Source organism: Rhododendron vialii, chromosome 4a (genome assembly GCF_030253575.1).
Source record: "Rhododendron vialii isolate Sample 1 chromosome 4a, ASM3025357v1".
Taxonomy (NCBI): Eukaryota; Viridiplantae; Streptophyta; class Magnoliopsida; order Ericales; family Ericaceae; genus Rhododendron; species Rhododendron vialii.
Genome location: NC_080560.1, coordinates 2,534,890 through 2,558,590, shown reverse-complemented (window position 1 = coordinate 2,558,590; position 23,701 = coordinate 2,534,890). Strand labels below are relative to the sequence as shown.

At 39.6% G+C, this 23,701-nt stretch overlaps 2 protein-coding genes across 10 annotated transcripts; both read right to left on the bottom strand.

The window, feature by feature from the left end:
* Positions 1-1,803: 1,803 nt before the first annotated feature.
* On the bottom strand, positions 1,804-14,905 carry LOC131322625 (G-type lectin S-receptor-like serine/threonine-protein kinase At4g27290). Its single transcript, XM_058354019.1, has 14 exons — positions 13,605-14,905; positions 12,946-13,196; positions 12,655-12,865; positions 12,284-12,521; positions 12,058-12,208; positions 11,663-11,944; positions 10,854-10,932; positions 9,782-9,889; positions 3,977-4,108; positions 3,515-3,726; positions 3,175-3,385; positions 2,536-2,770; positions 2,275-2,422; positions 1,804-2,170 (listed from the first exon to the last, which is right to left on the bottom strand). Exons 1-14 carry the CDS (start codon positions 14,875-14,877, stop codon positions 1,865-1,867), a joined length of 3,837 nt encoding a protein of 1,278 aa, XP_058210002.1. The 5' UTR covers positions 14,878-14,905; the 3' UTR covers positions 1,804-1,864.
* Positions 14,906-15,532: 627 nt separating this feature from the next.
* Positions 15,533-20,946, bottom strand: LOC131323141 (G-type lectin S-receptor-like serine/threonine-protein kinase SD1-1). 9 transcript variants are annotated; one of them, XM_058354791.1, is made up of 8 exons: positions 20,100-20,944; positions 18,766-19,124; positions 17,973-18,108; positions 17,636-17,789; positions 16,915-17,125; positions 16,504-16,741; positions 16,269-16,419; positions 15,533-16,099 (listed from the first exon to the last, which is right to left on the bottom strand). In XM_058354791.1, the coding sequence occupies exons 1-8, from the start codon at positions 20,804-20,806 to the stop codon at positions 15,794-15,796; spliced, it is 2,262 nt and encodes a 753-aa protein (XP_058210774.1). In that variant the 5' UTR covers positions 20,807-20,944; the 3' UTR covers positions 15,533-15,793. The 9 variants fall into 9 exon arrangements, with proteins under 9 accessions (XP_058210774.1, XP_058210772.1, XP_058210773.1 ...); XM_058354789.1 differs by having other exon boundaries at positions 19,890-20,941; XM_058354790.1 differs by having other exon boundaries at positions 17,065-17,125; positions 19,890-20,940.
* Positions 20,947-23,701: the final 2,755 nt, after the last annotated feature.

Below are 23,701 nucleotides of genomic sequence, written 5' to 3'. Positions count from 1 at the left end.
CTAGCATTTTATAAGTTGGGAATCAGTTTGGTTTTTCACTTTTCTGGATGCCGGTCCAAGCCCGCCCTCTCCAAACTTAATGGTTGATTGCGAAGTTAATTTCTTGAAAGACTTTCAAGGTCAATGACCCATACCCAACCACCCCGCTCAAGTGGGAATGGGTAACTGTAAATTCAGACATTTCTGAGTTCGAAATTTGGTAATCTCTTGGGGCCAGGCCACAAGAGATAAATCTCTTGTGAATCCCCTAGTCCCGGCTTGGATGACTTATCTTTGACCAGACTGGGGAGGAGAATAGTTGAGGTACGCATAAGGTGGCCCAGACACTCTTAACCGCCGAATCAAAAAAAGAAAAATAAAAAACGGGTGGCTCAAACCAGTGACCCACGAGAACTTTTTACCCATTACCTGTTCCCCTAGGATCCGCAAGATGGCTCTTTAAAACGGGGGCCGTTGGATCGAATCCAACGGCTGGGACAGGAGTCCCGCACAAACTCCAAATTTGGGATCCCTCATGGGAACCGGAGTGGTCTTGGAAATAATGCACTTGTTGAAATCAAGCCACTGGTAGCCCAATACAAGACCAACAACGTAACTTGAGCTCAACTTGTGTATGGATCGTTAAAGGTCACTTAAGATGAGCTTGTTACGTAACAAACCATGTTTGAACATAGTTTTTAAACTTGCTTATGTTTCATCTACTCGGCTGCATTACAAAATCAAGCTACTAGAGTTCGGATTGTAATTAGCTCAGTTAAAACTCATTTGCAGTCGGCTCATCTAATAAAGTTAGACTTTAACATGTTTTTTAACAATTGCTAATTTCTAAAACCAAGTTTGAAAATCCTCCCACTCTATTGAGAGTATAAATAATAACGCTTTTTAATAGCATAAGCTTTTAGATGAATTGATAGTTAACAATTTAATACTATGGTATTAGAGTAGGTAATATATCATGTGTTCAAATCTCATCGCCTACCCTAATTGATTAAATAGTTGCACGTGTTTAGCACAGTTATAGGAGAGGATCTAGCTACACCTGAGGGGGCATATTGAGAATATAAATAATAATGTTGTCCATGTGGATAATTGGTAAACGATACATCAAAGGGTATGTTAGGATCTAACCTGGATAAATTAAAAAATCATAGAGAATAATCTCGGTACGTGTTTCATGTACCTGGTACATTTTTAGAAGTACCATGCCAAGTAGCAGTACTGGGTATGTTATGGGTACGAGTACAATTGGACTTTTTAGAACAGAATTTTATTTACAAAGGTTCTGCAAATAAGTTTTTCCGGAGCCCAATTGCGCGCGTCCAAAAGTGTATTGGACAATCCGGATTTTAAAAGAACTATAAACTCTTTGCTGGAAGAGTTTTTTTTTTTTTTAATCTGGACAATTGATTGCCGAGACGGACATGTGAGATTGCGCGCCTCCGTGAATAATTTCTCTTTTTAGAAATACGCCATGCTTCATAGGTGTCCTAAAAGTCTTTGGTCAGTATCATTTCTTTTGAGAGTTATGCAATGACTTGAATGAAGATGTTTTTCTGTTTTCTTATAAGAGGCATTGCAAGCACAATCGTGTCAACCGCGAGAACAGTTCCTCAACCACAACGGTAAGCACAAACCCAAGAAGAACCACAACCATGGCTCAGATACACCACCACAATAACCAGAATCTCAAGTGGATTTCCAAGGACAAGAAGATGTATAAAATCTAATTTAGGCAAAAACATGTAAACATCTGAAGATATAGAATGGAAAAGAAAGAAAAAGTGACTTATGAACATTATTATTACGACCTTCCTCTAAGAACTAACATTGACAGTACAATGATTCCTTGCAGAAGTATGAACCATTATCGTGCTTCCAAAATTGAGATTGTCACAACATTCTCTGAACAAATTTGGGGGCGTTTGTGTGAAGTTTGATCTAGGACACTCCTGTTGGTTGAAAATGCAGGTTGTTTTGGAGAGGGTAGAAGGACAATTTCATTGGTGAGCATTGATACAACAACGGATATGGTAGGTCTATCGGCTGCACTTTCTTGAACACAAAGCAGCCCTATATTAATGTATCTCAGCAGCATATTTGTGGAAGACATATCTTCTAATATCGGATCTTTTAAGTCCAGTCCCCTGCCGTTATTCCATAAGTCCCATGCCTGTTTAAGTAATTTAAATCATTAGTACATCTTAATAAGAAGAAACTAAATGAAGAGGTAAAAAATGGAAAGAAATAATAATTGGAATGGTTATATTAACTTACATATCCTAGAAGATTAAGGGAGTCGGTGTTATAGAAGCATGTGTTCCTTTTGCCACTTGGAATCTCTAACAATAATACTCCAAAGCTGAAGACATCAGATTTGACTGAGAAGAGACCTTCCATGGTGTATTCCGGTGACATGTAGCCACTGGATTTAAGTACAAAAGCAATCATCTAAGGTAAATATTATACAAATAAGCCATAAGCCATTCAGGTGGAAAGGTATGGAAGTGTTTGGGTTATGGATCATGTTTGACTTACTAAGTGCCAACAATTCGATTTGTTGCTTGTGATTCGCTGCCTCCGAATATTCTTGCCATCCCAAAATCTAATATTTTTGAGTTCATGTCTTTATCCAAGAGAATGTTGCTAGCTTTCAAGTCTCTATGGATAATTCGTAACCTTGAGTACTCATGAAGATAGAGAAGCCCTTGAGCAATTCCTTCGATAATTTTAAGGCGGAACTCCCAATTTAGTATCCCGTGCTTGATCGGATCTGTCTCAATTTTACAAAAAAAAATTATAAATTGAACCATCTACCTTGTACTCTCTCCGTCCATTTTTAAGTGTCTTGCTTCGTAACTCCAACTTATTAAAAAAACATCATCATTATACCTTTCACATCAACTTTTTCCTCCATTTTCCCTACTTACCCATCATCATTACACTTTTACTCACTAACTTTTCAAAATGGAATCTACTTTTAGGGACAAAATAGACAATGCACCAACTTTTACCCACTAACTTTACAAAATGAACACTTATTAAAGGACAGCCCAAAATGAAATACTGGACTCTAAATAAAGGACGGAGGGAGTACAAGTTATGAACTATTCATAAGCATACAAATAGCACAAGCATGTTTAAGTCAATCTCTTGGGATATATGGGAAGTACATACCAAAAAGGAAGAAATCCAAGCTTTTGTTGGGCATGTACTCATAGATCAAAATTTTTTCATCTCTGTCAATACAGCAGCCCAGTAGACTCACAAGATTCTTGTGTTGAAGTTTTGCTATGAGCATTGCCTCATTTTGAAATTCCTCCAATCCTTGTCCAGATTTCCTAGAAAGCCTTTTCACAGCCACCTTATGTCCTCTTTGTAACTTTCCCTGTTATATCAAAGGCCTATGTTTTTTAATGATGTATGCAAAACTAACTGCAAAGACTATAGCAAAGTATCATGCTAAGTTAAAGAAATGATCATCTGTACAGTGTTCAACACCAACGGTAAATCTTACCTTGTAAACAGGTCCAAAACCACCCTCTCCGAGCTTATTTGCATCAGAGAAGTTATTAGTAGCTGCAGTTACACTAGAGAAACTGAACCGTGGTAAATCAACTTCCCCCTTGCTACTATTTTGACTCTTACTTGCTTCAGTCAGGGTGTTATTGTCTGCTCCAATGCTTGCGCCAAGATCAAATGACAACAAGTCCTTCCCTGCTAAGTTAACTGTATACGGATTTGGGTCATTGATGCATAACAAACACGGAGACTCTAACAAATGCAATCATAGATTTGCCAAAATAAACTTGTCTATCAGACTCAATCAACATACATGTTATTCAAGCCAAAATTCTAAATCCTTCAACAAACAAATAAACTTGCACGACGGTGAACACCAACTGTTTTCATGTAAAATGTATTTCATTGGTTTGCTCTAGATTTAGAAGATTGCAAGACTGTAATTCGGTATTCATACCTTTCTTTTTTAACTTTCTCCTCCGAATACAGTAAAAGAAGGATGCAGTTAACAGGGTCATGGAAACTGCAAGTGCTGTGATGATCCATTTCCACCTCACGCTTCTACCTTTTGGTGTGGGATTCACATATCCTGCATTTCAATATCTGAGTACTCCTTGAGAACTTATTGTTGGGTTTTGCCCATGTGATATTGAAAAAAGAAAAGAAACAGTTGGTTGGCTAGTCATATATTTATTGGCCTATGATATTGTGCTCTTTGGAAGTGGAATGCCGGCTGTGCTGTTTCGGATCTCAAAGGAGTCTTGTGATGCTTGGAATTTCAAGATTCAAGTGTGTAGATTCTTCTCTTGTTCCTATTTAAATGAGGCAGTATATGTGGGCTGTGCATGTGTGTGAAGAGTAAAAAAACAGCAGAGAGAGAAAATTATATGAGTTTGAGGGAGATAAAAACACCAAGAGCTTGAGAGCTAGAGTAGGGTATTTTGTATCTCATTGTACTCATTCAATATTAGTGGAAATTGTTCTCTCTCCGTGGATGTACCCGAGTTTGGGGAACCATATAATCTTGTGTCTCTTTTGTATGTGATTGTTTTTCATTGCGCTTCTATTGTGCAGGTGATCGGGTATTTTACCCAACAAAGTGGTATCAAAGCTACGGTATGGTGGGGAAACGCACCGGGTTCGCGATTGAGCTTTTCAATGGGCACAATGATTTTACTCTTTGGCAACAAAGGGTGAGGAATATTTTGGTGAGAGAAGGTTTGGTGAAAGCACTCAAGCCGAAATCCGAAAAGCCGGAAGAAATGAAGGAAGATAAATGGGAGGAGATGAGAGAGCTTGCTAATAGCACCATCCAATTGTATCTCGGGAATAGCACTCTCCGAGAAGTTATCAATGAAACGGATCCGGCGGAACTTTGGGCGAAGTTGGAGAGTAGGTACAAGTCTAAATCTTTGACGAATAGGTTGTCGTTAAAGAAGCAATTGTATGCGTTAAGTATGTCCGAGGGAGGAAATATTAATGAGCACTTGGATGAGTTCAATCGGCTAATAACGGAGTTGGAAGCCATTGGCGCAAAGATTGAGGAGGAAGATAAGGCGATTATTTTGTTGGTTTCCTTACCGATATCATATGAGCATCTCCAAACTACATTGTTGTTTGGGAAAGACACTCTCAGACTTGATGAGGTTATTGCTACACTCCTATCTCACGAGTCGATGCGGAGGAAGGAAAGCGAGAGGATGTCGGAGGATCGTGCCATGGTTGCATCTTCCGGGAGTCAAGCTAGAGGGCGGACGACGGAAAGGCAAAATGGGTCCAAACCAAGGGGGCGATCACACTCGCGAGGTGGTGAGTCACGGGCCGTTGACAAAAGGAAATGTTATTTTTGTAATGAAGAAGGCCATATATTGAAGTTTTGCCCAAAGCTCAAAGCCAAGATAGAGCAAGAGAAGGAAAAATCCGAAGCGGCGGTGGTTGAGATCTCCGTCGAAAATGAAGGTGATTTGCTCACGGTGACTTCCGAAGGTACGGCGCATTTTGATTGGGTTATGAATTCCGGTTGTTCTTTTCATATGTGTTCAAACAAAAAATATTTTTATTCATATGAGGCTTGTGATGGAAGTACCGTTAGGATGGCAAACAACACGGTGAACAAGGTTGTTGGCATGGGTTCGGTACGTTTTCGTATGGCCAATGGAAGGTTTGTGACATTGACCGGAGTTCGACATGTTCCGGATTTGAGGAAAAACTCGATTTCCTTGGAAATGTTGGACGCAAAGGGTTGTAGCTTTGCATCAAGGGATGGAGCTCTTGAAGTTTTCAAGAATGAGAAGGTGGTGTTGCAAGGAAAAATGGCGGGCAATTTATACAAGCTTCAAGGTCAAGTTGAAGTGCGGCGTGCAAATGGTGGATACCGAACAAGGGAAAATTATGGGCGTCGGGTCACACAAGTATGGCGTGTGAAGGCGCAAACAAGCGAGTCTTTATGTGTGGAGAGCAACATCGAGAACAAAATGCCGCAATTGTTGGTTTTGGAACAAGGTGAAGAAAAATCGCGCACAAGGATGAGGGTCTCTTTCGCACCAAATTTGGTCTCCGATATTTTCGATTAGGCACCCGAGCGAGGGGGTGCGAGGCACCCGAGTGAGGGGGTGCGAGGCGCCCGAGCGAGGAGGTGCAATTTTGCATGAGCAAAAGGGGGTGTTTGTTGGGTTTTGCCCATGTAATATTGAAAAAAGAAAAGAAACAGTTGGTTGGCTGGTCATATATTTATTGGCCTATGATATTGTGCTCTTTGGAAGTGGAATGTCGGCTGTGCTGTTTCGGATCTCAAAGGAGTCTTGTGATGCTTGGAATTTCAAGAGTCAATTGTGTAGATTCTTCTCTTGTTCCTATTTAAATGAGGCAGTGTATGTGGGCTGTGCATGTGTGTGAAGAGTAAAAAAACGGCAGAGAGAGAAAATTACTTGTGCTAGCTTCTATCTGTTTTGAGGGTTTGAATCCTTTTTTACTATTGGTTTCGTGAGAGACTTTTTCAACAATGATGATTGAAGAGTGATGACCCAAAAGCTAGAACCTTATTGTTGAATTGTCTACTATATGCTCCAAAAGAAAGAATTGTCTACTACTGAATTTTCCAAGGTGGTCCACAGTCCTGTTGGAAAAATGGGTTTTGTACACAACATTTTTTAGGCATTTTTGAGCCAAAAATTAAATGGGACCCGGACACCTCGAGAGGTGGGTCCAAGTGAATTTTTAATCTCCTATGCGTAGGATTAATCCACAAAAGAAATGAACAAAATCCATTAAGGAATGAATGAGAAATTATCAATCAAAACTGGGCCACAGACCCGAGGGACGGGGCTCGTGGGCTGCTTGCAGTAGCAAAAACCAAAATGGTTTTGCTCATCTGATATCAAATTTTTCAAACTGCGTTCAACATGCTTTGAATTTGTCGGCAGACCTCCCATGAGTTGAGATTAACTGGAAAAATCCCCCAAAACCAGTGTTTTCTTCTTTCTTGTAAGCTCAAATGTTTTCTCATCCAAGAGAGTACTACGCACATAAATTCTGTTCGCAGCAAGTTCAAGTGTGGTGCACACTTAAACTTTCAACCTAGTAAATCCTAGGAGACGGACGTCGAATTCAACCTCTTGCACCCTGGTGAGGCCGGTGAGGCGGCGAATCTATTTTAAGGGCATCGTGTGCAACACGGGTCTCGGTTCGTATCCTTAAATATTTTGTTTAATATTTTTTGTATCAATTCCAGTATTGAATAAAGATCGCATGCATAACTGTTTTTACATTCGATTGCGTCCAATAAGTCCACTCATTTCCTAGCTACCATACGAATGCCGTTAAAATTGACAATCCCGATGGACATTTTCAGAAAGTAATGGACTACAAAGGTCAAATTCTTTGTTAGATCATATGAGAACTTTTATACTATGCGAATGCAGTTAGCTTGAGGCTTAATTCGATCAACACAAATGTAAGGAATTGTATGTTAATTCATTTTGCTAATTTCTAGTCTATTTACCCATACAAACGTGATTGATAAAATCATGTGAATACATTTATCTAACCAACCTCATGTGTGTTTTTTATTTTTGTTATTGTTCACCCAATAAAACATGTAAAATGAAGGAACAGTATTATCGAAAACTAAAACACTTTGAGCATCTTCAATCATACTTCAAATCTTCAAACTCGTTCTTTAAATCTTTAAAAAATGAAGAATTGCACCCATCCAACCATTACATTTATTCTTCAGAATGAAGCATCCCTTTTGATTCTTCGTATATGGAGAAGAATAAGGCTTGTCTGCAGTCTAGTTTTCAACTGGAGAGGTGCGGTCCATGTGATTGCAACCATCGGATGGTATTTTTAATGATCCAGATTTGTTTTCATAGTTTTATCGGTAAGAATATACTTTTACCGGTAAAAGTTTCAGCAGATCTGAACCATTGATTATCAAGATGAACGGTCCAAATTGAACTGCATGCGCTTCTCTGCAGTGGACTACAGAGAAGCCGGATCCTATGGAGAATCCCGCAAATTATGAAGAATGTTCTTTATATACATTTACACGATGAAAAGTGTACAACTTTTAACACTGTGATCCAATACTGATAAAGTTAGAACCATTGAAACGGTATTACAGCTATCTTTAAAAGAAGACCAATGTCAAACATGTTTGGATAATTTAAAAGATTAATATTCAAAATTTTGGAGGGAAATGAGAGATAATTGAGTTTTGAGTGGGCGATTTGAAAAATGAAGATACCCTTGGAGAATTGTGGTTGGAATTTGAATGAATTGTCACTCTCCAAATTTACTACTTTTTAAATAAAGAATACTAGTAATATTTTGTCTTCAAAATGAAGAATTTGGAAGAATTAGATTGGAGATACTCTCAATGGAATCAACCGAAGTTTTGCCCATTTTGTAAATTATTCAAATTAATTGCATTTTGCACCGTGTACTTTCACCCAAATTTCACTCTACACCCTTCACTTTCACTTTCAATTATAGTATTCCATCCCCTATACTCGGGTCAAATGTCATGTCTTCCCTTTTTCCTCTTTCTATTACCTCACCTTAGCGAAATTACTGCATGACCAATTCCTCTAGATTATTTTAAGGCCCCCAAGTACTCTTTTTTTTTATCGAAAGGCCCCCAAATACTTATTCACCTCATTTTCCTAGTTGTAGGCTTGGAGCCGATTTAGAGGACTTCTAACTTCTCATTGATTTTATCCATGCCAACATATGTCTCTAGCATTTGTCTCTGCAACTATAAAAAAGCTAGCAAGTGTATCACCCAAGTTCTTCCAAATGTTTGCAAGATCTTTCACATTTTGGGAGTCATGTTTCATGATTTGTCGTAATTGATTTAAGAAATAGCTCTAAATCACTCGACAATAATCTCATCTTTGATTCGTTCCGAACGAGGATTTTACCTAAGGCTGCAAACGAACCGAGTCAAATCACGTTTTGTGTTGCTCGAGCACGGTTTGTCTTAAATTTGGTGAGCTCAAGCTCGGCTCTTGCTCGAAGCGAGCTAATATAACTACGATCGAGCTTGAAGTCATCACTTGCAGCCCCAATTTTAGCGTCCTGGGGTGAGGCTGTTAAAAATAGAAAGCTAAGGATGCTTACAGAGGTTTACTTAAAAGTGAAGGGTTGACAACTACTATATAGAGTAATTAAAGGCGCTGCTAGCTCTCTATTTTCTTCCATAGCCCATTACATTTCAGTAAGTAAATGGTTATTGAAAATCATACATAATATTTCGGTAAATATTTCGGTAAATAGCTGTTGAAAACAAGATTATATTTCGGTAACTACATGTTGAAAATATGTTCAACTTTCGGTAAACAACTGCCGAACATACATTTTCGGTGAATAGCTGTTGAAAAAAATACTATATTTCTGTAATTGGATACTGAAAATATATTTTAATTTCGGTAACTAACTGTCGAGTAAAATTGTAAATTTTTAACCGGCTATGGGAGAAAATAAAGGGCTGCGAATAGCAGCGCCCCGAAAATTATACAGTGCCGAGCCCGCGAAAAATCTATCTCTCTCTCTCTCTCTCTCTCCCTAAAGCCGTTTGTGGAGAAATTCATTTGAATCCCCATATGGGTACAACAAATTGACGATCACCCATGTCTCGTACGACCAAGTTACTTGTGATTTTCGATTTCATCAGTTTGATTGGAGAATGAGATTTGAGTTTGATTTTGAGGTATTAACTGTTCATGCCATCTTGATTTTTTTTTTTTTTTTGGGTAATTACCATCTTGAATTGATTGCTTGTCAAGACTCAGTAGGCTCGTGCTATTGACACCCCTGTGCACTCTTAGGAGTGATTTTTCAGTGCTCCAGGGGGCCTTCTCCACTAGAGCTGGGCAACAGACACGAGACACGATAACACGACACGAACCGAACACGAAGTTAGCGGGTTAGGGTTGAACATTTCTGACACGAAACACGAAAATGACACGATTCGAGAACACGAATTCTAAATGGGTCGGGTTCGGGTTGAACACGCGAGACATGAAATTGACACGACCAACACGGTTACGAATCTGTATCACCCATTTTCACGAATATATATACATAATATATGGTATATCTGCAATTCTATATAGAGTTAGGCAACAGACACGATAACACGACACGAACCGGACACGAAGTTAACGGGTTAGGGTTGAGCATTTCTGACACGAAACACGAAAATGACACGACTCGAGAAACACGAAATCTAAATGGGTTGGGTTAGGGTTGGATGATTTGTGACACGAACCCGACTGACACGACACGAACACGACCCGACACGACCTGTTACCCAGGTCTATTCTCCACCACACATTGGTGTGGGTGCTACACACCAATGAGTCTGGAGGACCAGGTGGTCCAGGAGCAATTAATAATTTTTCCACTGTTAGATGGGAGGTGATGCCTATATCGGCAAGGGGAAGGATTGATGGTTTCATTCCAGTAAGGGGATTTTTTTGTTCAGTTGATGTTGTCATTGGCTGGGCTGCTTGTATGCAAATGATAGTTGCACCCCCTAATTTGTACTTGTTATGTCCGTTTAGTGTGTTATTTGGTGTTTGATACTCATTTTCCCTGTTGTAAGACGCACAGAGCAATTGGATGACATTCGGCGTTAAATCAAAGTTAAAAATGTCACGATTGAGTGTAAAGATGGCATGTCTGCATTGATCAATGGAAAGTTCCAAAGAAGAGGGTGATCAAATGGTTATTTGAGTGGGAAATAAGCTTCTCCCTGGTGATCATACGGTTATTCGATGTTGCTCATTTCATCAAGCAAGGGAAATCAACGTTCAAATGCTGAGAAAAACCGAGGCATGATTGATGGCTCTTTACAGTTTCCTCAGTAAAGTGAACATACACCGCTTGAGAAATACAAACAAGTGTACACTATACGAAAGAAATCATTTATATTTGGCAAATATTGTTCTCTGGATGCTTTAGTTGTCCATCTCAGTCGTTCTATCACTTTGAGCTCTTTTTGTTTATTGTCTTGTTAATTGGACGATAACATGTGAAAATTACTGTAGTACGCAATGGGTGTTGTCCGATTGTAGAGTGAGCTTTTAGTTTGATTGCCTGTCTAATCCCCATTAGGGCTCTCCTAGCTGCGCACCTACACATTCTCTTTACTGGCAGCCAGGTCAATGGTTAACCTCTTCTAGAGGCAATGGTTGATTATCTCTTCCATTATGGGGACTACACTATTTGGAGTTCTTTTCTATATTGATTTTCGGTGGTTGTTCTGTTAGCCGACCCCAATTGATTGGGACATAAGGCTCGGTTTGGTTTGGTTTGGTGGTTGTTCTGTTAGTGGACATGATTAGAATTGATAGTTTTGTCTTCTTTGAGTAGTCCTCTTGAGACGTCCTACAATAGTCTTGGATTAACGAGTTGGAATAACAGGGGACTTCCAGTACATTATACAACTATTGAGCTTGAAAATTGTAATTTATTTGGCTCGACAATAATTTCCGACTATCCACTTCGACAAAAATGTGAAAGCTAGTATAGCCTACTTGGCAGACCCCTGTACAAGATGTCTTATAGGTTGATGAGATTGATTGTATCTGTCGTGCGTGGTCTTTGACACTGTAAGGGTGGATTGGATGAATCGTTATCTAGCTTCAAGTGTTGTTATGCTTGCTGCAGCATTTGTATATGATTCATCAATGGAGCTTCTTTCAATGAAGAAACCCGGTTCTTTAGGCATAGGCAACACTCCACCCTCATTTCCCAACATGAATACTACAGTTGACATTGCCGGCCTGTCTTCTGGGAGTTTCTGAATGCACAATAGGCCCACTTGAATGCATCTCTGTACTTCAGATTCAACACATGAATCCTTCAAACCTGTATCCATTAGTTCCAAAGACTTGTCTTCATTCCATAGCAGCCATGCCTAAAGTAATTGCAAACCATTTGGTCTTATTTTTCTAGGTTGTGATATGTAATTCGTGTTTGTTTGCACACAGAGAGAGAGAGAGAGAGAGAGAGAGAGAGAGAGGTACTTACATGCCCTAGAAGGCTGTGGTGGTGATCCGGATGATTAAAACCTCTGTTCCTTTTACCACTCACTATTTCGAGCAAAAGAACACCCAAGCTGAATACGTCGGATTTCACAGAGAACTTTCCATCAATTGCATACTCTGGAGACATATAGCCACTGCAAGAATTTGTCAGCCACAAGATCTTTTGAATGACAGGAAAAATGTTTGACTTTACAATAAGTAAAACGTACTATGTTCCAATGATTCTTTTTGTTTTTGCAGATATTTGTTCTCCTGCAAAAATTCGTGCTAATCCAAAGTCAGAAATTTTAGGAAGCAGATCGCCGTCTAGTAAAATATTGCTTGCTTTGAGATCCCTGTGTATTATTTTTAACTTCGAATCTTGGTGGAGATAGAGAAGTCCCCTTGCAATCCCCATGATAATGTCAAACCGCTTTTGCCAAGCCAATAATGCCTTTCTGTTGTGATCTGTATATCATTTACCCTTCGTAAATTTCAAGATTAGATACATCTTCCTTCTCTTTTCTATTCAACATTATGTAGAAGATCAATCAATATGCAGGTGAGCTAATCAAGAAATAAAGAGTTTAAGGGCTCATACCATAAATAAAATAATCCAAGCTTTTGTTGCTCATATACTCGTAGATTAACATCGTTTCTTCTCCTTGAATGCAGCATCCCAGAAGCGCGACGAGGTTCCTATGTTGAAGTTTTGCAATTGAGGCAACTTCGTTCTTAAACTCTTCTAGACCTTGACCGGAACTTTTTGAGAGTCTTTTCACGGCAATTTCTTGTCCCATCGACAACTTTCCCTGCAGTATAAGGCGCAGAACAAATATGATATGGTCTACACTGAGCAACTGCCACTGGACAAAAAAAAATCCCTTTTTACCTTGTAAACAGGACCAAAGCCACCTTCTCCAACCATATTTTCCTGCGAGAAGTTTCTAGTGGCAGCAGAAATAGTTGCCAAATCAAACACAGGTAATTCCAAGTTTTCTTTCTCTCCTTTTAGACTTCTCTTTTTGTTCATCTTGATGATTATGCACCCGCATACGAAGCAGAAGGTAAGTGTTCCTGAAGTGGCTGATAGCAGTAAGATCTTCAGAAGTCTTTTCTTCTTCTTCTTTGGGTAAAGTGATTCTGAAAAGGGGGCATCAAGAAATTTTCAGTGCTTGCTAAATTATATTTTGTTTCTCGACAACTACATATTTGGGTCTTGCTCGTCAAGATATATAACAGTTGTGATGGCTGTGGTCATACGTAAATAATTTCACCATTTTATATGTGTCTAAGTTCCTACCAGTTCTATTTTTGCTGTTGAAAGTTAAGGATCTAGTGGCAACTGTGAACGTTCCATCCTACTCGACTGGATATGATACTCTACATCTTGGTTTACCACAATGTTCAGGTTTTTTTCAGCTGAAGTAGGGAAGAAGCTATATTTTCTTGTGGAATCACCTTTTTCGTACAAATAAACGTATTTTCTGCTGACCACTAAAAGTGTTGTTCTTTGATTGTTATTTTTTTAAGAGTGTGAGATACTATTACCCGGCAAGCGGATGTAGATATCTTGCTCACTATCATCTTGTGGGACGAACTCTCTGGTATCAATCAGATCCCCAAACCACATCAAACAACCATTTCCCCTTCCACTGACATTTGAATTGGCATAAGCTATGCAAGAACAGTCCCTCAAGCATTTCTCCTTGCATTCCCTGAGGCTCATAGTAGTGTTCAGCTGAAACTGATCCAAGAGGTCAGGCAACTTAACACGTGCAACCTTCACAAACCCTTCTCCTTTCTGGCACTTCAACGGCACACTCCTCACACACCCTTTGGACCAGTTAAGCATTTCCCATTCTAGTTGGGATTTTGGACTGAACCCCTTCAAACACTCGCATATCGGTGCTTTGCTGGTTCTGCAAATACCATTAGGTCCACACTGCCCATAACTGTCGCACAAATCAACTGGTGCCGTAAACATGAGATCCCAACTGCCGCTCTTTTCATTCAGTACATAGCGTTGGAGATACCCTGACTGGCTTAGTGTTGATCTTTTTATGACAGAGTTGAATGGGTCATAGAAAGAGATCAATTCAGTGTTGTTAAATTCCATTACAGGTTTAAAAGCCGGATTGTTGCCTGCTTGATGGCCACTGAATCGAAGTCCATTCCATGGTCCGGATCGGTACTTTTTGGTTGATCCCATGGTGATAACCAATTGAGGCAACCCATTATTTTCAATTCTGTAAGTGAAATCTCCTGGAGATGGGTCATCGGCAGCTTTCCATGATGTCATATGCTGATCTAGACCTGTGTTAGTATTTGCTCCAAGCTTCATGCCTGGTAACAGGGTATCACACATGGAATCAAAGCTCTGCCATAGGACAGAATATGTTTTTGTTCTCTCAATGAGTTCAAGATTTCCAGAATCTAAGAGCTGAGCGATTGGAGTGATTTCTTCTGCTGACGCTCTTGTTGAGTTTGATGACCAGATGATGCTCTGAGTTCCATTTCGAAGGATCAATCCTCCATCACTACTGATAGCTAGGATGCCTTGTGCATCTATGATTGGGTTGTTTCTATTTGCAACCCAAACAACTGTATCTGGGGTTCTAACATACCATATTCCCAAGTACCTGTTTTTTGAGCTTCCGGGAGAGAAGAAGCCGAGCTCAAACTTTTGGCCGGGTGAAACTAAAGTTTCACCATCCCTCAGGGATTGGCTTGAACTTAAGGTATCGGCTGCAATGGAAAATTTTAGGAGGGTTGAGGAAAAAAATGTAGCATGGAAGAAGGCGAGGAAAGCCTGTCTCTCCATTGCATTCTCAAGGCAAAAGGAGAGACTTGTGTAGAAGGGTAGTCTAATGATATTTTTTGATAAGAGAGCATGATGGTGGTGCATTTGGGAGCATCAAAGTCTTGGTGAAGAAAAAGATGTTATGTTAGCCAACATTGACTGGAAGCTACACTTGAGGTGGAAAACACAACGCAGGCCAAAAGTCTTCAAGCCGCAAAGGTAATTCCAATTTTTTTTTCATGTTTCGTATGTGTTCGCATACAGGCCTATCCGTCATTATCTTCTTCTAACCTATGCTCTTTATTCTGGAAGGTATTGACAATCAAGTTTTTTTTTTTTTTTGTGGACAGATGTTCTATAGGTTTTGACAGTGTGATTTGAGTTGCTAATAACTAGAATGTGATTTGTAAATTTTGTTTGACTAAGTTTTTTTTTGGGGGGGAAAAGAGAAAATTACCAAGCCCAAAAAACCTCAAGGAGATAGTCTTGAGCACATGAAAGCCATCATAAAAACAAGACTCACTCCAAGACAAACAAGACCAGCAGACTAAACCCAAATACAACTGCCAAGCAAAACAGACTGATACACATCAAATACAGAGAGCTAGGCCAAGAATTTTGAAGGAAGTTAAAAATCTCCGAGGAAACCGAAAAACCCGATTTAGTAAGATGGGAATAAGAAATGATTTACATGATATCAGTAGGCTTAGTTACATATTGACTTTACATGATTTCAGTAGGCTTTGTTACAAAACAGACTGTGTTGAAAGAAGGAAAAAAACTGGCTTAATTACAAGATGACGCCAACAGTAGAGAGGAAGCTGAAAAGACGGGCTTTCCTCGATGTGATTCAGTGAGCCAGGGATGCACCCCTGAAGGTGGAGTCACCACTCTAAGCAATTCCTCATCTGAGGGGTTCGGCTTTTGCTTTGCCCTTCTATCGAGCTTCTATCTCACTGATGGCGCCTTCATTACCTGAAAATGCTGCATTCTTGCTTTCTGGCAAATCTGCTTCCAGCGGACTCGTTTCTGTGAAAAAGGCTGGTTGTTTAGGCTGAGGCAGTGCACCCTCGCCGCCTAACATCACCACTACAGTCGACATGCTAGGCCGATCTTCCCGACGTTGTTGTACGCACAACAATCCAACATGGATTGATCGTAACACTTCACATGCAAACCATGATTCCCTTACTAATGCATCAACCAATTCCAAGGGCCTTCCTTCTATATAGAGTTTCCATGCCTAAGCAAAATTGTTGCTCTTCAGTATATATGTATGTATTAAGTTGGCATAGAAGTGGAGAGAATACTCACATGGGTGTGGGCTGTGTGAGTGTTCTTTCCAGTGTTGGTTTTTGTGAGTTTATTCTCGTTTTAAGTTTAAGGTTCATAGATCGTTAGTCGAGGCTTACATGCCCAAGAAGGTTGAGGTCATGATCTGGATGATGAAAGCTTCTGTTCCTCTTCCCGCTTAGTATTTCTAGTACAAGTACCCCAAAGCTAAACACATCGGATTTCATAGAGTAGACACCATGAACTGCGTACTCTGGGGAAATGTAACCGCTGTAGGAACCAACAAGGACATGTAAACAGTTTACAAGAAAAAGGGAAGCGAAGTTCGTTTGTAAAATTCGTAAACGTACTTACTGCGTCCCAACCACTTTCTTTGTTTTTGCTTCAGTTTCATTTCCTCTGAAACTTCTTGCGAGGCCAAAGTCTGAAATTTTTGGGTTCATCTCATTGTCCAGTAAAACATTTTCAGCTTTTAAATCTCTGTGAATAATTCTCAATCTGGAATCCTGATGGAGATAAAGAAGTCCCCGTGCAATCCCAATGATGATGTTGAAGCGGTTTGGCCAATCTAACAACATGCTTCGCTTCTCATCTGCCAATTTTCTTTAAAAAATTATTGATCGTTGTTACTCCTAGATCAACATTTGAAGGAGACAAACCGAACAATGGAAGAATTCGTGTAGTATACCTTCCATTCACATTCGGGATAACTGAGATTTCTAAAGTGCTGAAACTAAAAATACAAGGGTTCTAAAAGAGACAAACCGAAAATGAAGCAGTCCAAGCTTTTGTTAAACATGTACTCGTAGACCAACATCTTCTCTTCAAGTTGGAAGCAACATCCTAGAATTTTCACCAGGTTTCGGTGTTGCAGTTTGGCGATATAATTAACTTCGTTCTTGAATTCATCTAGACCTTGTCTAGAATCCTTCGAAAGTCTCTTCACAGCTATTTCTTGCCCTTCCATCAGTATTCCCTGAAAATGATAGTTTTTGACTAAATAGATTGGCAAAGTAGTCCCGTGACAGATTTGCATCGCTGTTCGTAAGCATGCAGACAAGAACTAGGTGCTAGAGATTATCTTTCGGCTATATATTGGTAATTTATTTTCCTGCTTCAGTTGTAAGACTACATTGCTATAGTTAGAGTTCTTTCCTTATACACCCTACATGATGGGAAGTGGGTGTGCTCATACATAAGGAAACTGACCTTTCTCCATGTGCAGGTTCAAAGGTCTACTAGAGATGAAACCCACACTCAAGTAACTTCTGCATCAATGGTATGTCAATGCACTCTTGTAATTTCCCTTATATATTGTACTAATACTGTATACAGTGAAAATCATGGTAGTTCTAGATCTTGCTATATATGGAGATTGTTACTTGTATAAGAGTATAATATACTTTCCCTCGGTGTAACCAATATTTAAACTGGATAATGTCGTTTACTTCTCAAGGTTAAACTTACATAGAAACCGTAATTTTACCTTGTACACTGATCCAAATCCACCCTCTCCAAGCTTATTATGTTCAGAAAAGTTATTGGTGGCCTTAGAGATCGTAGCCAAGTCAAAGAGTGGTAACTCTAGTTCTTCCTTCTGTCTCCCTCTTGTGTATATGTAGCCTCTACTGGGCGTTCTTCTGGCTGCATACAAGGGCAATGAGGAGGGAAACATTTATCTATTGAAATGTACTAGAAATGTTACAACTGCCCTTCTTGTTTTCTACTCTCGTTGCAATAGTTTTGTTTGGAAACAAACAAGTCAGTGGCCAAAATTAAATGGTAGGAAAGACATAAGCTTGGAAAAAAAAAAAGAAGAAGACTTGCCTTTCAGCCTTTGTTTCCTCTTGCACATCCACAGGATCAGAGATAGACCAAGAAATAGCAAACCCCCAGTTACTACAGAGGCAGCTATGGCTACTTTTTCCTTTTTCTTTGCAGTGGAGCCAGCATTGGTATCTTGATAAACATGCAAGTAACCCCATTAACAAATTCCTAATTAATTATAGCACCCCAAAGAAACAAAAATTTAAGTTGATATGGCGAAAACAAAGATGTCAAAAAACATAAGGAGAAGAAGAAAGAGACACAAAAGCCTTACTGCCTTGGCTACTTGTGCTTTTTTCCAAGACTGGCAAAAGTACAAGGAGAAGAAGAAATAGATACAAAAGCCTTAACTACTTGTGCTTTTCTTAAGACTGCTGTGAGCAGTGTCCCTCTATACTCTATAGGTTATGAACAAAACCATGAAAGCAGGATTACATGAAAGGATTGTTAATGATTTCACAAGGGTACTTTAAACATGCTTTGGTACGGTTATCTGTTCTCATAGATAGTGTACAGTATTAAGAATCTAAGACTGTTTTAAGCTTTGTCAATCATTGGTCTTTGCTTTAGGCACCATCAAAGCTTAGTACAGATGCCGCGCATATCAAATTTTCTCTTTCTGAAAATTGTTTTCACATGTCTCAAAGCAGTTACAAAGAAATCTAGAACAGACACAGTCATGCATCGAGGAAAATGGAGAAATTTTTTGGAAAAGAGAAACCCAATGTCTCATCGTAGGTCTAAGTGTGGTTTAATTAGTTGTATGCAGTAGTTAGTTACAGTACATACCTAATTCTGAAGCAGCCATCCGAATGTAAAGATCTTGCCCATTTTCGTTGTACTCCCGTATATCAATCAGATCACCAATCCAGAGCAAGCACCCACTTCCTCCTCCTCTGACATCTAAACTCGTATAAGCAGTGCAACTGCAATTCTCCAAACACACCCTCTGGCATTCTTCTAGGCTCATGGTTACATTGAACCATGAACCCTTTGTGTCTGGCAATTTCACCCCACTATACTGCACAAACCCATCTCCCAAGCAGTCCAATTGCACCCTTCGAACGCACCCTTGGGACCAATCGGCCTTGTCCCAGTCTTGTGGAAAATTCGGCACAAACCCATTCAGGCACCAGCATGGAGGTGACCTATTTTGGGGACATTAGGGCCATATTAACCTTTCACATTCAAACAATTTGGAAGAGAATTTGTTCAGAAACATACAACTCCTACATTTACACCTTAGTGATATCAGGACTATGTTTAGATGCGGTCTTTGTGTATTATCTGATTTCTAACTTATGAGTTGTGTCGGAAGTATATGATGTGTTATCGGCTAAAGGAGCTCCTATCCAGCGTGTTGCCTGACAAGAACCTAGATGGACCTCGATAAAAACAACACCTAGGGGACAAATTGTAATCTCAAGACAAGTCTAAAGCGGTTTCTCAAGACAGACTGAAGTCATAACCTGATCGTAATCTCACTGAAACCATAGTGGCAGGCTCACAACTATTAGACCCATCACCACAGTTGGTAACATATGACATACTTATTGTCATAAAACACATATAACATAGCATACTACATATAACATAGCATATAAATGTGGTCACCATAACAAGATTACTCTCTACTGAACATTCTTGCTTACGAGGTGGTTCAAACCCTGCCAACCACACCTCCTCAGTTTGTGTCCTGAGGTGTTTTCAAATGCCCCACAAAAACAAGATATATGGCAATTGAAAATAAGTAATTTACACCCATTTCAAATACCCAATTCTCTAAATCTAAGTTATCTAACGTTCTTAAAATAGGAGAGGAAGTTTGATATTGTGTTATCTCTATGTGCATGAGCTCAATGTAAGAAAATAATAGGTCCCAAACCAATCAAAAACTCGTTTAGTTTTTTAACCTGTTAATATTACAGCTACCGTACACCCCACACAGTGCATAGCTGTCGCAGTTATCCGTTTGAGCCGACGAGTATAAGACCCAACCCCGGGTCCGGTCCACCCAAGTGAACCGCTGGATCAACCCACTCGGGTTCAAAACCAACCTCGTCACAACAGAAACATTCACCAGCTCAAAGTAATAGTACACCTCCTCCTGGTTAAAAACGAACCCGAATGTGTAAACCGGATTGGGTACCAGCATATTAAAACCGCTGAACCGAAGCCCATTCCACGGCCCAGACCGAAACTGCACCGTATCCCCACTCCTCAATATCAATTCCGGGTACCCCCTCAGGTCAAGCCGGTACGTGAAATTACCCGGAGCCGGGTCATCCGTGCTCCTCCACGATGTTAGGTACCGGTCCAGACCGGATTTCAAATTCCTCCAGAATTTCATCCCTGCTAGGAGATTATCCGTGGGAAAATCGAAACTTTCCCAAAAGAAATTTTCCGGGTTAGTGTCATTTCCTTCTCTCACCACGAGATTTCCGGTGTCTAGTAATTGGGCAACCGGATTCTGAACCGGTCGTGATACATTCGATGACCAAATTATACTCCCACTGCTGTTAACAAGTTGGAGATTGCCTTCTTGGGTTAGTTGTAAAATGCCAAGTGAATCAGTTAGTGGGATTTCTCTATTGGCGACCCAAACAACAGTTCTGGTGGAGATTTTCTTGTACCATATTCCTAAGTACCAGTGGTTGGGCTTGCCGCTGGGAGTGAAGAACCCGAGCTCAGTGTTGCCGCCAGCGGAAACTACGGTGTCGGTTACTCCGGTGGTTTGAGTTGGGGTGATGATGTCCGTTGGAGTGGTGAGGGGAATTGAGGTTGACAAGATTGTGTAGCAGAGGAGAAGTGGTATAGCAAAGCCGGCCATTGATGTGTTTCAAACATTTCTTTGGTTGATTTTCTAATTTAATCGAAGGGGGAAGAAAATGCATGAAGCTGACTTCTTGTATCTTTCTTGGCGATTAAGTTTGGTTACTTTTAAATTCCAAGAAGTACACGAAGGGCAAGTAATCGAAGAAAATTTCGAGTGCAATTAGTGGTAGTGAAAGGAAAAAGGCTACCAATTAGAAGAATTAAAAGTCTGTAGACCATGTGATAATATATAGCTACTGTTGCACGAAAGTCTGTAGACTAATCCTTGGAGGACTAATCCCAACATCCTCTAGCTAGGAAATCATTTAAAGTTGGAATAAAGCTTCGTACAAGCTGGCCGTCTAGCCCCGTAAGAGTTGATTGAACCGGTCTGCCGGATGATAGTTGAAAAGTCATGATTTGAGAGTTCTAAGACTTGTCATCGTGAATTGTAACTTCTCTTTTCTTTATCTCATTCTACCGATTGTGATGCTAGAATTTAGTTGCAGTTTAGGCCTTGTGTGAATCGAGTGGCAACCGCGGCAGCCCATTGATTCTACTGATCATGGATGGTTGAGGTTTTTAGTTCAACTTCCTCAATTATAACAAGGAACGTTTTCGTTGTTGTACGGTAAATAACGTGATATACATTTGTTGACTTCTTGTAATCTTTTACAGAAATAGATGTTGCAGTTTCAGAAGACGAAGTGAATGTGATTGACCTGATGGATGAGGCACTCTCTCTTGCATAAAGCTTGGATTCTTGCGGAATGAAGAAAATTCTAGAATTAGTAAATTACCGTTATCAGATAGAAAAGACACATTTCTAATTGTGACAGGTTTAGCGTACCATTTGACTAGAGGATCACAAAATGTTGAAGAAGATTCAATATTCTACTATTCATTTGCTTGATGTTTTATAAGTCGTTAGGCGTTAGTCAGGCGAAAAAGGGCCGCCTAGCACCTAGGCGCCGACTAGTCAGCTGCCTAAGAGCCCATGCAGCCGGGAGGACTAGGGGCCAAATAGTCGGCTGCCTAATCTAGGCGTTGAACCACCGCCTATCGCCTAAGCAAGGAGTAGTCGGCTTAGGGAGCTGACTTTTAGAATACTGCATTTGCTACATACCCTTTTGGCTGCCATGGTTGTTGCAGCATAATTCCATATATATTCCAATTTCTCTTCCATGTTCACTTTGGGGAGGACTAGCTAGCTCTAGGTTCGAATGGCATTTCACCCCTAACCACAGCTCTATTTTTTTCTCTAGAAATTCAGTGACACATCAGTTACTAGGTTATTTAGGGTTGGACTTCTATTGACACTCCAACTAACTATTGCAACCCTCAAACCTTGCTCAATAAGAAAACACCAAATAGGCCACTTCTCTTTCTTCTTCTTTTCAACAAGAGTGTTTGAAATTTCGATATTCCAATGGAGTTCACGTGATCCTCCTTTCAAAATTATATACTAAATAACAATGGAGCGAATACTTTTGACTATATGGTACGAAATCGATAATCATGACATACAGAGAGGGGAGAAAATCAACTGATGAAATTTGGAAGTCGTCGTGTCTACATATTCGATGCATAATGCCACCAAAAGATAAAATCTACAATATCATGAGATTAACTATGGTATTATTAATCCGATTGTTAGGAAATTATGTATATCCATTAAATATTAGTCTCGTCAAATAAACGTACCTGAAGCTTACTCCAACAGTAAGCATGGTTTCTATGTAAGCAAATACATACATACAGAAGTTTGACTGGTTCTAGCAAAGTCAAATTGATATGAAGAGGATTTTGATAAATTAATACTGTATTATAGAGATTATATGACATCTTTGAGAAATTAAACACTGGTCAATTTTTAATTTTTAATTTTTTTATATAGCGTCTTTTATTGACCATTTGTCCATTGGCCAGCTAAGCCCCATGTTTTAAAATTTATAGCTCAAGAATCTATTTGTTTTTAGAAAATTGATTTTTGCTCTCCACCTATTAGTTTCATGTACAAAGTGGAGCACTTGCATATAAAAGTGGAGTGCCAAAATCAGCATCCTTCCCAAAAATCATATTTGGATGGATGTTCATTCATTGTGAAAATAGGAAAATTGAGGGCCAAAAAACAGTTATGGTCCTTTCAAAGACAACGAAGAAAGACATATCGTTTTCTCTTTTCTTTCTAAAAGATTTTATCTATCTCCATAGTCCATACTAGATGGACGTGTGAATTTAATTGAGCCGAAAGGTTGAATATTATGAGTTTGGCCAAATGGGTATGGAAAAACGGTGGTCTAACCGGATATTTAGCTCGGTAGAGGCACCATTATCATAGAGTTTTCTATCTTTTACTTATGGTAAACAAACCATAATATGAAAGAATTGAACTTAGAACATAACATTTGCTACAATATACAAATAGATAACGAGTCGTTATGAAAAACAAGTACGTAAAGGAGAACTTTTTGAAAACTTGACAAAGATACTACTAAAAATGTAAGTGGTATAAGAGAGAAAATGTGTATAATTTGTTGATACAAATACTCATGGCCTTTATTAGTTGGGGTAAAATTAAAATTATTGAAAATTGTAATGGGAACCCGTGCCCCCACTAGCCCCAATGTGTATCTGCCACAGTGAAAAAGCATGCCACGTCTAAGGAGATTGCCCCCAAGAAATCGCAAGCTTGAATCTCACGAAAGTCAAGCATTTAAAATCTTGGGTCCACTGAAGGTTTGCCTGGTCGTTAACTTCATGGTCCCGGAATTAGTTGAGGTGCGCCGCAAACTAGCCCGAACATCTAATAATCTTAGATAAACTTTGGGCCAAGATCTTTGAAGCCTGTATCGGCCCGATTTGATAAATAAATAAGTGGGCCATTCTATTTGTTAGACCCAAAACTAAA

Excerpts from the sequence above, each read along its gene's own strand:
- LOC131322625 (XM_058354019.1), bottom strand. The coding sequence starts at position 14,877 with ATGGAGAGACAGGCTTTCCTCGCCTTCTTCCATGCTACATTTTTTTCC. Across the intron at positions 12,209-12,283 it reads AAAAGAATCATTGGAACATA|TGGCTATATGTCTCCAGAGT; the intron begins GTACGTTTTACT and ends AAATTCTTGCAG. Across the intron at positions 9,890-10,853 it reads GAGCCATCAATCATGCCTCG|CTCTAGTGGAGAAGGCCCCC; the intron begins GTTTTTCTCAGC and ends TCTGTTGCCCAG.
- LOC131323141 (XM_058354789.1), bottom strand. The coding sequence starts at position 20,806 with ATGGCCGGCTTTGCTATACCACTTCTCCTCTGCTACACAATCTTGTCA. Across the intron at positions 16,742-16,914 it reads CTTGGACTGCTTCATTTTCG|ATGAGAAGCGAAGCATGTTG; the intron begins GTTTGTCTCTTT and ends GAAAATTGGCAG. Across the intron at positions 16,100-16,268 it reads ACCTCAACCTTCTTGGGCAT|GCATGGAAACTCTATATAGA; the intron begins GTAAGCCTCGAC and ends AATTTTGCTTAG.